This window comes from Amblyomma americanum, chromosome 8, assembly GCF_052857255.1.
Source record: "Amblyomma americanum isolate KBUSLIRL-KWMA chromosome 8, ASM5285725v1, whole genome shotgun sequence".
NCBI lineage: Eukaryota > Metazoa > Arthropoda > Arachnida > Ixodida > Ixodidae > Amblyomma > Amblyomma americanum.
The window spans coordinates 21,223,937-21,241,340 of NC_135504.1; the positions used below are offsets into that span (position 1 = coordinate 21,223,937).

The 17,404-nt window shown below is 46.8% G+C and overlaps 2 protein-coding genes across 2 annotated transcripts; both read left to right on the forward strand.

The window, feature by feature from the left end:
* Positions 1 to 786: 786 nt before the first annotated feature.
* Positions 787 to 3,997, forward strand: LOC144102209 (uncharacterized). Its single transcript, XM_077635520.1, has 2 exons — positions 787 to 2,115; positions 3,951 to 3,997. The coding sequence occupies exons 1-2, from the start codon at positions 1,077 to 1,079 to the stop codon at positions 3,995 to 3,997; spliced, it is 1,086 nt and encodes a 361-aa protein (XP_077491646.1). The 5' UTR covers positions 787 to 1,076.
* Positions 3,998 to 9,550: 5,553 nt separating this feature from the next.
* Positions 9,551 to 11,314, forward strand: LOC144100131 (uncharacterized). Its single transcript, XM_077633164.1, has one exon. The coding sequence runs from the start codon at positions 9,624 to 9,626 to the stop codon at positions 11,223 to 11,225; it is 1,602 nt and encodes a 533-aa protein (XP_077489290.1). The 5' UTR covers positions 9,551 to 9,623; the 3' UTR covers positions 11,226 to 11,314.
* Positions 11,315 to 17,404: the final 6,090 nt, after the last annotated feature.

A 17,404-nucleotide genomic window follows, 5' to 3' on the forward strand; every position in this document is an offset into this window, starting at 1 on the left:
GGCGGATGCTCAGCCTCGTGACTGTACGCTTGTAGCAACGGTTTTCGCCTCGACTAGCTACACCACAGATCCTTCCTTAGGCTTTATCGTGGAGCACATGTTTCCTAATCTAGTACAACTGGTAGCGTTGTTTCATGAAACTGTGGACAAATTTTTAGGCATGAAAAATTTCTCTTAGCTCACGAGACGTTGCCTTTCAGAGCGCGGGGTACTTCGCCACTGCTGCAGCGGATGCGTTGCCTTTATCGTCGTAGAGCTTTAACCCTAGACAGCCGTCAGAAATGCTCAAGGTAATGAACAAAGTTCATCAGAAGAACTCAATATGGCGGTGCTCTAGCACTGCCTTGTACAATTGAAGCCTGGACCTCGGAAGGTTCCCACTGGAACACCGGAACTAAACAGACGCAACTCGCCCATCCCTACCGAAGGCCATTTTTGAACTCCATTCGAGCGTCATCCACAGGGATAACAACTACACGTTTAATGTAGTGGCATTTCGAAAACGTTTCCGATCATTCGCAGCTCTCACTTTTCAAACAAATATATATGTAATCAACTTACCATCCTACCGGCTTACTCCGCTGTCCACGCAATTTAGATCAACAAGCGCCTTCTTCCGTTGCAATGTCCTAAGACAAAGCATTGTTCTCCTCAACGCAGTTTCGATTCCCAAGTTCGCGCCGTGTCTTGATTTCCGCAGCACACACCAGGTGTCGCCAGCTGTTCCGTGTTCGTTTTCGAGACAGATTGACGAAAAGAATTCTGCTTAGGGAGTAGCTGTGGCCAGCGAGGAGGTGAAAACGACCTACAGAAGAACGTCCCGTTTCTCATCAGGTAAACCCGGTGATATAATTTCTTGGAAATATTGACAACGCAGTGCAAACCGGCTGGGGTTCCGTCTAACCGTCCGCTCCCGCGCGCAAAGCTTCGCAGTCTAGCGTTTTCTCTTTTTACGCCATACCCTGGTGCGATACGGACGGCGGAAACGTGATAACATTCGCACACGCAGGCTGCATCCTCAGCCGACTGTGGGCGAGACGCTGCATGTTAGGACGCTTGAGTGCGTGCCTCCAGCGATGGCGCCCGTGAGCCTGCAGACAGTGTTCGGTTTCGACAGCGGCTTCGATTGGAGGCCGACGTGTTTTGTGAACCCGTTCCCACCATCTAGAGTGTGCAGTGTCTGCGGTCTCGTTCCTTCATCGGCAGCCATGTTACCCTGTCTTCACCTGCTCTGCCAGTCGTGCTACGAGGGCGCCGGTGCCAAACGCAACCACTGCCCCTTTCACAAGGAGCCCTTCCAGGAAGAAGACGTGGTGTGGTCAACCTTCAGCAGGGACAGTATCCTCGGCCGCAAGGTACGTTGCTGGAACGCTGAGCACGGCTGCGACGCGGAGGACGTCGCATCCGCCATGTTGGAGCACTTCGCCAACGCCTGCCAGTTCCACGTCGTGAGATGCCCCGAATGCAGCGAGAGTGTCCGACACCGAGACATTGCGGAACATCTGGCGTGTGACTGCGAACCACCGCGCGCACGCGACCAAGCATCAGAGGACAACTTTTCGAACGCCTTTATGGAAGTCAAAGGAACGCTGGCAAAAATATTGGAAGAAAATGCTGCCCTGCACACGAAGATGGATTCGTTCGAGGACCGTCTGCGCACTGATACGAGTGGCGCCTTTGCAGCGCAGTCCACCAGTATTGCCGACGCAGTGACAGCCGCCCTGGAACGCAAGTTTTCGGAGCTGACGACCGGAGCGGAGGCAGCGTTGGCTGAAGACCAACGCGAAGTCACCGCAGAGGTCAGGGACGCACTGGCTAACATCCAGGGGACCATGAAAGAGAAGAACAGCGAAGGGTGTGAGCGGAACGTGTCGCGTTTGGAGGACAGGGTTGTAAAAGCCGTTTGTGAAGAACGCACGCCGGCAGATGCCGGATCTTCACTTTCGGAGATGACAGCAGCTAAAAAAGAGGCGGCTTCAGTAGAGGACGAGGCGAAAGCTCTGGAACTGCTGGCCGTAGCGTCTCTCAGCATCAGAAGCGACGTCCTCAGCAAGTCCGCTTCATACGAATGGACCATAGATGACTGGAATGGGTTCTGCAGGAAATCGTCTGATCGTTTGCATTATTTCACAGGCAACGATGGCCGGCCTAGTTACCACTATGGATACCTGGTAGTTCCGAGGCTATGCTTTAGCCGTGTCTATGTTTGGTTTCGTGTGTATATAATTGAAGGCTTGTTTGACGAGTTCCTGAAGTGGCCCATAGAGAAGAAGGTGAAGCTACTTTTAATCAATCCTTGCGACTGCACAAGACAACTGGCATTAAGCAGCTCACTTTCGCCACTCCCAAAACATCCCCTTCCTGGTTTTAGTAAAGAAGTTGTGTTTGTAGGGAGTTCTCACACTAACATTACGGTTGACGCATTCAACAAACGTGGTTTGATCGGAAACAACAAACTCCAGCTCCGGCTCGAATTTGAATCATAAGCTACTGATCCAGAGTTCCCGGGTTCGAACCCGACCGCGGCGGCTGCGTTTTTATGGAGGCAAAACGCTGAGGCGCCGGTGTGCTGTGCGATGTCAGTGCACGTTAAAGATCCCCAGGTGGTCAAAATTATTCCGGTGCCCTCCACTACGGCACCTTCCTCTTCCTTTCTTCTTTCACTCCCTCCTTTATCCCTTCCCTCACGGCGCGGTTCAGGTGTCCAACGATATATGAGACAGATACTGAGCCATTTCCTTTCCCCCAAAACCAATTATTATTATTATTACTTTGCTTTTTATTTTGGTGTGAACTTATAGCACATTCTGTTTACTGGTCCACCGCGACGATACATTTACCTAAGAGCATTTATTCGTTCATCTGCATTGGGACGTAAGTATGTTCACCCTGGCAGTTTGTGTAACATATTGAGCACTTGCTTTGATGTTCTTCCTGGTTGTTTACTTTCCCATCTGTTTTTAATAAATAAACATTAGATAGTTTGTTTTGGTTGCAGTTTATTTGGTTTCGTGGATGTTGCAGTTTTTTGCGGAACAGCCAACGGTATCGATGATTTTTGATGAAGTCAAGCCTTACTATTTGGCTGGGATCGTGATATTGTATTTGTGCGAAGAATAAGCGTGAAAGTTTCTTTGCCCGTTCCTCGCGGTGGGCTGAATCCCAATATTTCTAGTCGACAAGATTCCAGCACTGATGGGAGTCTCCGTAAAGGGCGCTGGTTAAAGGTGTTCCTAATGCGAACTGTTGCGAGTGTATTACACGGCATGTGTCGTTGAGGTTCAGGGTGCGTGTAATGGGTGAGAATTGACTGATACATTTCCATATTCATCTCGTCGGCTTCCTTGTAACGGTTATTTGTAGCCGGAAAACATGTAATATGAATCATTAATGTAGGCACATTACGGGGCCGTATAGTAATTGCCTGCGCTCCCAGCGTTAGAATCGTCTAGGGTAGTTCGGCTGCCTTGCTCTCTAGCGTAAAGCCTCTATTCTTGCATGCAGGGGATGGTGCTTGGAGCAATTACAGAAACTGGTGCATATTCAATGCGGTTGTTTTTGCAGTAAAACAGGCTTTGCTGCGAACAACGTTTCATCACAGTGAATGAGCTAGGCTATTTCTAGTGGGCTGTCTTGACCAAAGGTTGTCTGAAATAAATCCCTGTGAAAATCTCGGCGTGTGCAGTGTGGTGGTTAATTAGAAAAACGTGCAACACGTATTAGAGAGAGAATCGAGATGACGGACGCATTTGGCACCTTCCGACTGTTTACTGGCAGCATCGAGACACGTATGCTGATAGCGACAAGGTCAAGAGCACCTGCAAGATCCGACAGATTACTCGAATAGGGGGACCGAGCGCCAGTTTTGGGCACATTAAAATGTTTTCATCATCATCACGCCCCAGCATCCTCTTGGCGAACTGTTCTTTTTCTCTCGCCCTCTTTGGAAGCCATAAGATCCGAGGATGTGCGCATCCACGGCCAGGCCTTGCCGTAGGCGTAGAAGGTGTGTCACGACGTCAACTCAGGATCGTGGCTATAGCAGACGCAAGGTACCATTGGTTTTCTCATCACCAAACAAGGTGTACATTACTTTGCCGTCGTATATATTGCGAAAATGCAGGTGGTTGCAAGACAAGGCGAGACATCGCTCATGTGTGTCACTATAGAGAAGTGGTTCGTGCTATCGCCCGCACTTAGGCGATATATTCTGTGCAGGACAAAGAGCGGTGCTTAAACGACCGCCTAAGGGCGCCGACCAGAAAGTAGATGAAAATTCTCTTATAGTGATGTTTTAACGGAGTTAGGATGGTGACAATGCATATAATCTCAGCGTATAATAGGTCTAATAGTGATGCCGTAACGGAGTTAAGATTGTGACAATGGACATAGGCTTAGCGTACCAAGGCTATTGCTAGTGGTCTTTGTCTGGAAGCCATCAGTTGTGGTGGCCTGGTGATGGGGATGGTGTTGGTCCAAATGGATGCTAGAGGGTAGCTGTTGCTAGAGCTGGTGGTTAAAGACCGAGCGAACACATCTTCATTGACGATAAAGTTTTTTGGTTACCCTGAGTGGGACGCCTAGTCCAGCAGTCCCGCGGTGGCTGCTGTGACGTGGGATGTTTGCACTAGTCCGTATTTTGGGCCAGGGTCCTCGCTGAGCAGAAAAGCCTGACACTGCTCCTCTGAGGGATTTGAAATAGGCTAGAAGGTGGTGTTGAATTGGAACGCCCACATTGTGTGAAATTATGTGGCTTTTGCGCCACAGCGTGGGCATTCTGGGCCCTAATTAAGGCATATCGTTCTACTGGTGTGATCCGGCTGTTGTATAAAAGTGAGTTCGTAATCTGCGGAGAATACATTCCTCCTCATGGGCGAGCGATTCATGAGGTTCTGGGTGTACCTGTCTTGACTTCCTGTGGGAATGAAGGTATTCAGCGTGAGAGGTTGTCGGCAGCGTTGTATAAGTCTCTTACTCCTTTTGTAGGGGTGTTACTCGGTGCAAGAGAGCACGGGCATGCCCAGGGGCGGCACTGTTCCCCCGTGTGTTGGTCCCATGCCACCCGGGAACCCGAGTACTGAGGCTTGTCATCAAGATATTTTTGTAATTTTTAAAAATTTCAAAATAAATTGTAAGTGATCGCTCCGCTTTTGAGGTCGTGCACGCGGCATAAACACTCGGTGGCCTGTACTGTACATAATGCAAACGTATTATACCCAACCTCAAGTGCCCTTTTCACGGACCCTGAAGACGGAGCGGTCGATTGCAAATATGAATGTGGCCTACGTTATTGAACATTGAATATATTTTTGCTAAGCTGCGGCTGACCGCAAGTGTTTCCCATTTGATCGTGTTCTTTAAAGGGCGGTGATGTTATTGTTAACATGATATATTACGAGTTTCTTACGAATCGTGCTGCATTATTTCGGGTGGCATCCAACATGTTAGCGAGGGTTGCGGAGCCGGAGTACTACGCCGCAGCTGCATGCCCTCAGAATAAAACGCATTTCTGAAACGTGTAGTACCTCTCTGACCATTCCATGTCCAGCTTTCTCGAGGAAAAAAATTGAAAATATCGAAGGCAGTAGTTCATTCTTCTGATAAGTAGTAAAATATTTCCTTTACAGTGTGTCAATCGATCGCATAAGAAAAGGTAAGACTGCAATAGAATACAATGGGGAATGCTCTTGACGATAAGAAAAAAACGTGAATAGAAAAAAAGAGACTGCCTTCGGCTGATCTGCAGATATATTGATCGTTGTAGGGAAATCTTGCATTATATGAAAAAATTTCTGTGTTAAACGGTTTCCCCTTCAAATATGCTTTTGTTCGGAATTGCTGGGTATGATCATGGTTGATCTCTTTTATCACCACATACTCACCCATGACGACCCTCTTTCTTCTCCTCTTTCCCTTCCCCGGGGCAGATTAGCAGGCCTAATATTCATCTTTACTGCCCAACTCTCTAGGCGTTTAATCAGTAGACACTTATCTCTCTCTTGGTTTCCTGAAGTTTATATAAATCAATAATTATACTGGGCCAGCTTTCTGTTGTTATGTTGTCTGCATTACTATTTCAGTTTAGTTATGTTCCGCCTGTTATATTTGTCTACGTACTCTCGCTTCCCACAAGCCCGCATGTGAAAAAACTCGCACTACTTACTGTCACATGCCAATTTTGACAGAACGCAAAAGTGCGGCTTAGCTGACTGCTATGCAGTGGCGTCTTCGTGATTATCAAAATCCTTATAATGCATTGCGATCGCCAGCATGTAATTCATTCTGTCCTGTCATATCGAAGCTTATGTTTAAATATTTGATAAAACTGAAATTCGATACAAACCCCGACGGGGCACCTGACAGGGTCGACATTACTTCTGATTGTATTCGATTTATTACAATTTTATTGTTTAATTTTGCCAAATGAACTTGAAGCTATGCCAGTATACCATTCGGCAAGCCAAGCTAGGAGAGTTTTAAAAGAAAAAGAAATGAACCCAGAACCGCGCCAAGGCCATTCAGAAAGTCTACCAACATGCTGTCGCCTTGTCTGTCGGAGAAAAATGTAATGTAAAGAAATGTAATAGGTAAACTGAAATCAGTTGTGTCGCGCTGGAGTGGCATGCCCTGAAGCCGTGGTGCGAATTCGGGTGAGAAATAATTTTCCGTTTTGTGGAGTAAATGCTGGAAGATATTACGTATTCCGACAACATAGCGAAGAATGCGCTCTGGCCATCAAATGATGTCTTCACCTTCATGCATGCTTCCATGTCCCATAGAGTTCTAAAGTCTTGAGAGTCCATTGAGTCGTCTTTGGGTTGAGCCTTCGCTTTTCCTGAGCTATGCAGAATTCAGTCATGCACTTGGTAGCGAAATGCCGGGAGTGTAATTTGAAAGGAGACATTGAGAACCATTGTGTTTTGTACTGGAACAATGTAATGTGTTTTACAATCTGACTGCAGGTCTGATTTCTGGGACAGTTCGAATGAGACAACCCGAAATTTTACAACAGTAGGCGTACAGGATTTGAACACATGAAAAGCAATGCCATCAGGGCCGGAGACAGAGTTTCACTTTCATCTCAGACAATAGTTTGTGTTCACAATTCTACAATAAAGCTGGCTTTGTAGGAAAATCATAGCTAACCACTCCTAAAGCCGGATTAGTGTCGGGGGTGCAGGAACTGATCTGAAAGAGGATTTTACAACACCTCGCCTATTCCACGCCATCAGGAATAAAGAGCTTTAGTAAATGTTAATTAGCTGAAGGCAGAGTGCGTTAAGATCTTCGCGCCAACTTACAATAATATTTACAATAAATTAGTTCCTTACAGTATATTCCTTACAACTTACATTATATTATTACAAGTTTCTTACAACTTACAATATAATAGTTCCTACAGTAATAATACAATATTTTCAACCTGGTTACGGCAGAACAATTTATATCAGTTATACAGAACCTTAATAACAGCAATGACTGCGACATTGGTGGCATTCAAGTCAGGCCTTTCAAGCATATTGTAGCAGTTATTTCCCCTCTTCTTGCGAATATATTTAATTCGCCTTTACTACCGGTACATTTCCTGACAAAATGCAAACAGCCAAAGTAACGGTTCTGTATAAGAAAGGTGACCGTGACGTTTTGGGAAATTGTAGACCAATATCTATAATCCCTATCTTTTCGAAGGCTCTTGAAAAAGTGCTACATACAAGGTTGTCTCATTTCATTTACAAGCATAACCTTTTGTCTCCAAATCAATTTGGATTTCTTAAAAATAAATCAACCGAATTAGCGCTACTCGAGCAAAGTGAATATATGCTAACATCGTTTCAAAATAAGGCCTTCGTGATTGGTGTCTTCGTAGACTTTTCGAAGGCATTTGATGTAGTCAACCACTGTATACTCCTAAAAAAACTAGAGTGTTATGGTATTCGAGGAGAGACCCCGACGCTTCTGAAATTATATCTATCGCGCAGAAAACAAGCTGTATGCATAAACAATATGAAATTTGAACTGAAACGTATTAGTTCTGGTCTCCCACAAGGCAGTACATTGGGATCATTACTTTTTAATAGGTATGTAAATGATATTTCTACCATTAACTCCGCTGCGAAATTAATTATCTACGCTGATGACACAAGAATTTTTTTTTTTACTGGAAATGATGTTGATCTCCTTGTTCAGGAAAGCAATGACACCATGACTGAATTGCAAAAATGGTCTGAATCCAAATGTATGCGTATAAATGATAAGAAAACACAAGCTGTTATTTTTCGTCCTAAAAATAAAGTGCTTTCTTCCTCCATCCGGATTACACTAGGCTCGCGGTGTATAGATTTGGTTGAACAATTCAATAGTCTAGGAGTAGTTATTTCTTCCAACATGACTGGGAATCACCACGTGCACCTTATAGCAACGAAGCTGGCTCAACTAACCGAGGTCATAAGTCGGCTGAGTTATGTTATTCCTAGAAAAATAAAGCTACTCCTCTATAATTTCCTTTTCTACTACTGTCTAACGTACTGCCACTCAGTGTGGGGCACAGCCACGGATAGCTGTCTTCAACGTGTCTGTATTCAGCAGAAAGATTTGCTTCGTTTTATTTACAATGCCCTCTGGGACTCGCCAAGCACGGATCTCTTTTTACAAAGTGGTGTGGTAAAAATTTACAACTTGTATAAATATCGCCTAAGCATACGGTTTTAACTTGAAACAGGTAGGAATGTAAACAATATACGTAGCCTTGCTGAATTAATGCCCGAGAAACCAGCTACACGACAAGGTATGCGGAGACTTGGGTGGTGCCGACTCCTCGAATAAATTCATGTAGAGAATGCCTACAATTCATTCTTCCTTCCCTGTTAAATACTTACGCATATAATAATTTTGTTCGTGAAAAAAATCTTTGCGTGGTATGTACGTAGAGATGTAGAATATGTTTATTCTTTTCCTTCGCTATCTGTGTTTATCGAGTGTGAATGTCGATTTAATATCGTATAGTGGTGTCTCACTTTATTTTGTAGTTTCAATATTGCATAATTGTTAATACGTTGACCAATTGCATTTCTTTTATAAGCCATGCTGTCAAGTCGCTGCCAAGCGAAAGGGGCTGCGGCTTTGTCAAGCTCAGTCTTACAGCTTTTTCTGCGCCTCCGCTTTCTGCACCTTTTGAAGGCAGACATAAATTTGATTTGAGTTGATTTGATATGATTTGAACTCGATATTTTCGCGGTGAATGACAGGTGTCACTCGCCAGCCGCTTCTTACCCGTTTTCATGAGGGTCCCCGAACTTTTTCTCCCTTTCTAAGTGCCTGTGCTGCGCATCGTTTAAAAACGACCTTTTTACAGCCGTTATGTTAATTATGAAGAAAATCCGAAGTACCGAATATATTGTGTAATTACTGCCAATGCATCCCATACGCGCTGCTGTAGTCATCGACCCGTTCGCTCCATACCGCGTGGATTGTTTTGCAATCGAGCGTTCCTTCTCCTGCGCCCTTTCCCGTATCTGATATGAACAACGGGATATTTGATAACTGTCGCTGAAGGGCAGACGGCACACTCAGTCTGCTGTGAGAGAGACACTCGAACGTGGGGCACCTGTGAGTGGTCTCCAGCCATGGCACCCGCTAGCGCGCAGACAGTTTTCGGTTTCGGCACCGGTCTGGACTGGCGGCCGACGTGTTTCGTGAACCCGTTCCCGCCGAGCAGAGTGTGCAGTGTCTGTGGTCCCGTTCCCTCCTCGGCGGCCATGTTGGCCTGTCGCCAGCTCCTCTGCCAGTCCTGCTACGACGGCGTCGGTGCCAAGCGCAGCCACTGCCCACTGGACAAAGAGCCATTCCAGGAGGATGACGTGGCGTGGACTGCCATCGGCAGGGAGAGTGTCCTCAACCGAAAGGTACGCTGCTGGAACGCTGAGCACGGCTGCGACAACGAGGGTATGGCGTCCGCCATGTTGGAGCACTTTACCAACGCCTGCCAATTCCACGCCGTGAGCTGTCCCAGGTGCAGCGAGGAGGTCTTGCATCGGGACATTGCGGAACATCTGGAGTGCGACTGTGTGTCGTCCCGCCCACAGGAACAACCGCTGGACGACAACTTTGCCAACGCCTTTATGGAAGTAAAAGAAGCGCTGGGGAAAATATTGGAAGGCAATGCTTCCGTGCGTAGGAAGCTGGATTCATTCGAGGACCGCCTTCGACCTGAGGCCGGTAGCACCTTTGCAACGCAGTCCACCAGTACAGCCGATACAGCGATAGTCGCACTGGAAAATAGTATTCCGGTGCTTAGGGCCCAGACCGAGGCCACTTTTCCTGAATACCGTGCAGTGCAAGCAGCGTTGAACAAACTCTCGGAAGAAAATGCCGTTCTGCATACCAAGCTAGATTTGCTGGAGGAACATCTCGACATGGAAAATGCGATGGCGACGTTGTCCACAATGGTGTCTGATGCCCTCAGTACCGCAGTGCTGAAAACTGCGGCTGTGTGCAGGGCGGAAACCGAGGCAGCATTAGATAAGCGCTGGGGTGAAGTCACTACGGAGATCAGACAAACGATGGCGGGAAACGTGCGGGCCGTGAAGGGGGTGATCATCCGGGAGTGTCAGCGGAACGTCCTGGGTCTGAATGCGAGCATCGTGGAAGCCTTGCGTGACGACCGCAGGCTCGCTGATGCCGCAGCTTCATCTTCGGAGACAGCCAAGAAGCTAACGGAGATAGTAGACGACGAAGTGAAAGCTATGGAACTTTTGGTTGTAGCGTCTCTCAATAGCACTAACGAATTCCTGAACAAATCCGTACCGTACGAATGGACCATAGAAGACTGGACTGAATTTTGCGCGAAAGCACCACTTTCTGCCCAGTATTTTACAGGTAACGATGGCCGACCTAGCTACCACTATGAGTACCTTATTGTACCCAGGTTATGCCTTAGTGACTCGAAGGTTTGGCTTCGTGTATATATGATCGAAGGCTTGTTCGTCAGGTTCCTTAAGTGGCCCATGGAGAAAAGGATTAAGCTGCTTTTCATCAACCCTTGCGACAGCACAAGGGAACTGGCTATAGAGAGTGCAATTTCGCAGGAACTAACTAGACCTCTTGCCGAATATCGTAAGAAAGTTGTGTTTTTAGGACGGTCAGATAAGATACCTGTTCAGAAACTGGGCGAGCATGGCTTGATCGGTAGCCACAAACTCCGCCTGAGGCTCGAATTTATACCGTAGGTCTCTCCATTTTGTGTGTGTGTGAACTAATACATTGACGTGCTGTTTCGTACGCTACTGTTTCACGTTAATAAATGGGTTCGATGGAAGCGCTTTAGAAAAATATTTATTTTTTTCGTCACAAAGGGCGGAACAAGCCGCCGCGGTGGCTGAGTGGTTATGGCGCTCGGCTGCTGGCCCGAAAGACGTGGGTTCGATCCCAGCCGCGGCGGTCGAATTTCGATGGAGGCAAAATTCTAGAGGCCCGTGTGCTGTGCGATGTCAGTGCACGTTAAAGAACCCCAGGCGGTCGAAATTTCCGGAGTCCTTCACTACGGCGTCTCTCATAGCCTGAGTTGCTTTGGGACGTTAAACCCCCATAAACCACGAACCAAACAATGCTTTCGACTTTTGCTGTCGCTTGCATCTAATGTGAACGTCGAAGAATGTTTGTGAAAACAGTAGCGAAGTTTTTTCCCGTTTGTTTAGCTTCTTCGGCGTGTGTTCTACATTTCCACCAATAAGCCACAGGCTATCCGTGAGTTTCAATCCGTGCACTTCAGTGCCGGCGGTGCCTTTCTTTTTCCGCTGCAATCAGGAAATTTAGTGTTCAGATAGGTGCGTATGTGGGGTTCAACTTTCCGCATCGCCACACGGGCTAGGAGGGACGCCGTGGTGGAAGTCTCCAGACTAAATTAGACCACCTGAGGTTCCATTAAAATTCCGTCACCGGGACCGCGGCATTCGTTCCCGCTACCTTGGGATGAGCAGCGGACCGCCAATGCCACAAAGCAGACGCGACGGTTCATGTTACGTGCGCAGTATATGGGTGAAATCCCCTTGCTCTTACCCGCAGTTAGCCGTGGCTGATGATATGACTTCAGAGAGCACGCGATCTACGTGGTTGTACATATACTCATAAGCTTCCAACAAGAGCAGTGTTACTGAGTGGTGCCTCTCATTGCTCTGTAAATCATGCAAGCTACTGCAGCATAATGCGACTATTCTTGCATGAGGAGCTATTGTTTTACGCAGTGAGTGTAACCGGTTCTTAAATGATTCGCCTATTTCATGGCAGTCCCAATCACTTCACTGCAAACAGCGTTCTTCGGCGCTGCCTGAGACAGGTCGTTCCTACGCGTGTTGCACTAAAGCTCATATCAAAATAACCCCAACAAAGTGGTCGCCTTCTGATCGACGTGGAACAGTTTGCTGCGATTCCATCTACTGCAATTTATTAACGCAGTGGCATTAAAGGCCCCGTTCGGCGGGAAAGCCGGCGTCGGCGTTGTGACAAGAAAGTCCGGATTGGTTGACGGTGCCGTATCGTCGCACCAAAACCACATGACGGGACCATATAACCAATTTGATTTCTTCTTTAAGGGATCGCGTTTATCACCGAAGCGGTCAGTCAGTCATTATCAACACACGCAAAGAAAGACTTGAAGGGTCGTTTTTTTTTGTGTGTGCTCAGTACCCTTTGTTCACTGATTCGTTTGATAGAACTCAAGGAGTAGGGACTGCACACTTTTCAAGTTCAGTTTTCATACTGACAACTGTGCGCCGGGCGCTATAGGGCTCCATGTCTAGAGTCTGACGGAAACCTGTCTGGTCGGAATGGTACATGACGAAAGGAGAAGATGCCGACCAAAAGAAAGGATGGGATGACGTTTCGGCTCCCCCAGGGGAGCTCCCGTGGGGGAGCCGAAACGTCATCCCATCCTTTCTTTTGGTCGGCGCCTTCTACTTTCGTCACGCGCTATAGGCTTACACAATACGCCGGGGACAGTAGGGAGCCATGTCTCTTCATTATAAGCTTCAGAGAGTTGGCTAAATGAATTACAAAACATGTGTCGTCGATGTACATGCGTATCAGAGGACAGGAGATGATAAAACAATGGACAGATGGGGCGTAGAAAGCTTCGCGACGAATAATCCTCGCTGTCGACCGATAGCATTGTTCTTTCCTACACCTCATCCAGTGTTTGTTCTCATAGCTACAATGTCTTTTTTTCAGCGCTATCTTGCGAGGCATCGCGGAAAAAAAAATTGCAGTGACTTAACTACGCTAACCCTCGAATTCAGCGAAAAGCAGGGACGCTTGCTAAGCGTCTGAGGCTCGTCCATGACAACTCCGCTACGCGCTCGGGACAGCCGTTATATTTATGTACCCACACGACCGCGTGGTTATGACTTGGTACCACATGGTCTTACGACACGCCCATCGGATATCATCATAGGCCTCCATCACCGCATCGGTTGTTCTTAAGATCAAAGATCAACCCAAAGATCAGAGGTCAACTAAAGGTCAATGGTCAAGGTCAGGGGTTAAGGGTTCGGCACTATAATTGTACCGCATATGGTCATACACGGCTAAAGCGGTTGGGCTGAAGGTCGTTCAGGGTCATTCTCCGGCCTACGCGACGACTGCTTTACCTGGCGTATATAGTGAATCTTTTCGCTTTGAATAAAAGAAAAAAAAAGAGAAAGCAGTGTTTATCTCTGTACCTCGAGTAAAATTATTGCCGGAATATGGACAAGCTCTCACACCGACCAGTGACTGTGGGTCTTAGAAAAGGTCATTTTCACTCGTCTGATACTGTGCTTTCTACCAGGCTTACCCTGCTTGCAATGGTTCGTCATGATTCTTCTAGAAGACAGAAACTTTTTAACAGCGAAGAGAGTTTTGATCCCCCCATGTCATGCGACCAGTGAACCTTTCATTTTTAGACGCGGGGAGAGGTGGCTCTAAGCGGCGCTGGCGCTTCTGCCCCTTTAGGGATGGAGAAAGTCAGTAAGCTAAATCACAACACTTTGAGCGCCTTTGAAGTTTCCAGTCTTTTGAGGGGCATATGCCTGCCAGCGCAATTTTCACTGACCCAATTTTCTGCCCGCACTCTGCGGCAAACACTTCCATTTGCACTTTCCAGCAACAACTCTAAAAATAAAATCCGTGCAATCATCATAAGTGTTCATTGAATAGACGGCTGCGTAGCATATACAGAAGGGTTGAATGAGAGATAGGAATTATAACACGACATAAATCACCGCGTTTCACTATGAGTGCAAGCTGCTCACATTATCCAGGTGACCTTGGAAAGAATGTTGTTGTTGTTGTTGTTGTTGTTGTTGTTGTTGTTGTTGTTGTTGTTGTTGTTGTTGTTGTTGTTGTTGTTGTTGTTGTTGTTGTTGTTGTTGTTGTTGTTGTTGTTGTTGTTGTTGTTGTTGTTGTTGTTGTTGTTGTTGTTGTTGTTGTTGTTGTTGTTGTTGTTGTCCTATCAAAAGATGGCACATACCCACACTAGGGGATCGGCCAAGAATCAGAGGCAGAGGTTGCTGTTCACCCGTACTCGGTAAAAGTAAAAGAAAAGCACGCGGGTGTGAAACACCGATGGATTCTAACTCAAGAAAGGCATGAACTGAAAAGGGATGAGTTTTTACGTGCAAAAAAATGTAGGTGTTAAATAAGAATAATTAATTACAAAATTAATAGTGGATAGAAAAGGAAATGTTGCAACACTTAACAAGACAGTCGATGAGATTGCAGCAAGAAATTTTAACAACGGTACAAACATCTGTGCATGTACCCAAGTGCGGTGGCGCCCAATGGTAGCAAGAGCGGGGTGCTCAAATTAGGGCCAGGATGCTGCAAGGGCTCGTCCAGAAACCTTCTTCTCAAGGAGGTGAAATGGCGACAATAGAGGCGATTTATTATTATTATTATTATTATTATTATTATTATTATTAATATTATTATTATTATTATTATTATTATTATTATTATTATTATTATTATTATTATTATTATTATTATTATTATTATTATTATTATTATTATTATTATTATTATTATTATTATTATTATTATTATTATTATTATTATTATCAATAGATCCAGGCTCACGGCAAAATGCCCAGAGGGGAAACAGCGCCAAACCAGACCTTCGAAGAAACGCACAGTTGAAAGTGGCTTACTGTAGGTTTCACCAACCGGGGGACGGGAGGCCTCCCGGGAGCGGATGCCCCCGCCGAGGCGCCTCCCCCGTACGCGGAGATTACAAACTGTTATCGCGGACTAAGTTGCACGTATCCCGCTCCTCACCCCGACCTGGACAGGGCGCAAGCCGCGGCACTCACACGCCTACTAACAAAGGCCATTCGTAGCCCCTACCGGTTATGTTTAATCACCAACGGTCAATATGACCCTGCATGCGCGCACTGTGGTGACGGGACGCATGCCACACAAGACCATATATTATGGAATGCGATAGCAAACCCGCTCCGACGACACTCTTGCCTGCCTCCTCGGCGGAGGAATGGGACAAGCTCTTGGTCACTTAAAAAAACAACGCAGCTGGCCCTCATCACGAGAGCTCAAGAGTTCGCCCCCGGCTTGCTGCTACCCTGGGCTCGCACGAGCCCCAGCTAGTTCCTTCCATTTTGTGGCAATAAAGTTGTAACCACCACCTTATAGTTGTAGAACGCTACGGCGGTACCAACGCTTCTATTTTCGAATGGACGCTGGATTGAAAGCGGTTTGTTCCACCGAGAAGTGATACGATTACTTAATAATAATTGCTTTTTTCTTGGGGGGGGGGGGGGGTGGAAGGAAATGGCGCATCATCTGTCTCATATATTGTTGGACACCTGAACCGCGCCGTAAGGGAAGGAAAGGGATAAAGGAGGGAGTGAAACAAGAAAGGAAGAAAGAGGTGCCGTAGTGGAGGGCTCCGGAATAATTTCGACCACCTGGCGATCTTTAACGTGCACTGACATCGCATAGCACACAGGCGCCTAAGGGTTGTCCTCCATAAAAACGATTACTTCGCCGTTTCCTTTCTGGTGGTAGTGGTTTTTTATTAAAATAATAGTAAAAAGGAAGGAAAAGATCTTTGCTAGCCCCTGCATCTGCCATCAATACTTAAGCACCTGAGCTGGGGCGGCGGAAATAAAGGATAGCAGGCAGAATGGAGAAATCAAATGAAAGAGGTGAGGGGAGAGGAAGGGAGGATAGGGGGACCATTTCCTTTTTTCAAAAACAATGTTCCGTAGCGGCATAGGGTCTCATCACTTTGCGAACTACACGACATTCGAACAGAAGCGGTCTGGAAGGGCGTTGCGGGAGCCTAATACTGCGCTTGTGAGATCCACCCTTATGTAGCGTTCCTAACGTCAAAATGAAAGCATTGAATCAACGCTGCGGCAACGGTGTTAAACCATAATATATTGCTCCTAACAGTTAAAAAATAAAGAAAATGTTGTCGCGTGGCGTTTCTTTGAAGCTGGCGTTGCTGTGGTAGGCAGCATTGTTGGACCCAGCGGCGCCTCTTTCCCGAACACGAGGTAACGCCCATGTGCTGTGAAATTTCAGTGCTAGTTAAAGGTCCATCCGCCGTGGTGGCTGAGTGGTTAGGGCGCTCGGCTACTGATCCGGAGTTACCGCGTTCGAACCCAACCGCGGCGGCTGCGTTTTTATTGAGGAAAAACGCTAAGGCGCCCGTGTGCTGTGCGATGTCAGTGCACGTTAAAGATCCCCAGGTCATCGAAATTATTCCGGAGCCCTCCACTACGGCACCTATTTCTTCCTTTCTTATTTCACTCCCTCCTTTATCCCGTCCCTTAGAGCGCGGTTCAGGTGTCCAACGATATACGAGACAGATACTGCGCCATTTCCTTTCCCCAAAAAAACCAATTGTAATATATAAAGGTCCCCTGATGGTCAAAATAAATCCGGAACCTTCCACTACTGGATTTCCTTCTTGCTTTCTTTTCGCAGTCCCTCCTTTATCCCTTCCCTTACGGCGCGGCTCAGGTTTCCGCCGAGATTTGAGAAATACTGCACCATTTCCTTTCCCCAACAGCCAATTTTCAATTTTCATGGATGGGATTGTAAAAAATTTATTGCGTCGAGAACAGATTGCAGGAGACATATTAAATGGCCGCTAGCATGGCTAGCGGCGACCTCATTGGCTCGCTGGAATGCCCATACTTGAATCTTGGGATCCGACCTCACCAGCGCGGCGTCGCATCGCTCAGGAGAAGGGAGCTGTATCAACTCCGCCTGAAGCGGATGATTTGCGCAGTTTCACGGAATGTGGTCGTATGTGGCCTTTTCACCGCATTTATCTCAGTTTGGGTCGTACTGGCCGTGGGTCCTTGAGGGGAAGCACTGCCGGATTCAGAAGGGAGCGTGTTAGCAG

Coding starts and splice junctions, on each gene's coding strand:
- LOC144100131 (XM_077633164.1), top strand. CDS start 9,624: ATGGCACCCGCTAGCGCGCAGACAGTTTTCGGTTTCGGCACCGGTCTG.
- LOC144102209 (XM_077635520.1), top strand. CDS start 1,077: ATGGCGCCCGTGAGCCTGCAGACAGTGTTCGGTTTCGACAGCGGCTTC. Junction 2,116..3,950: donor CTGCAGGAAATCGTCTGATC/GTTTGCATTATT, acceptor CCTCTTTGGAAG/CCATAAGATCCGAGGATGTG.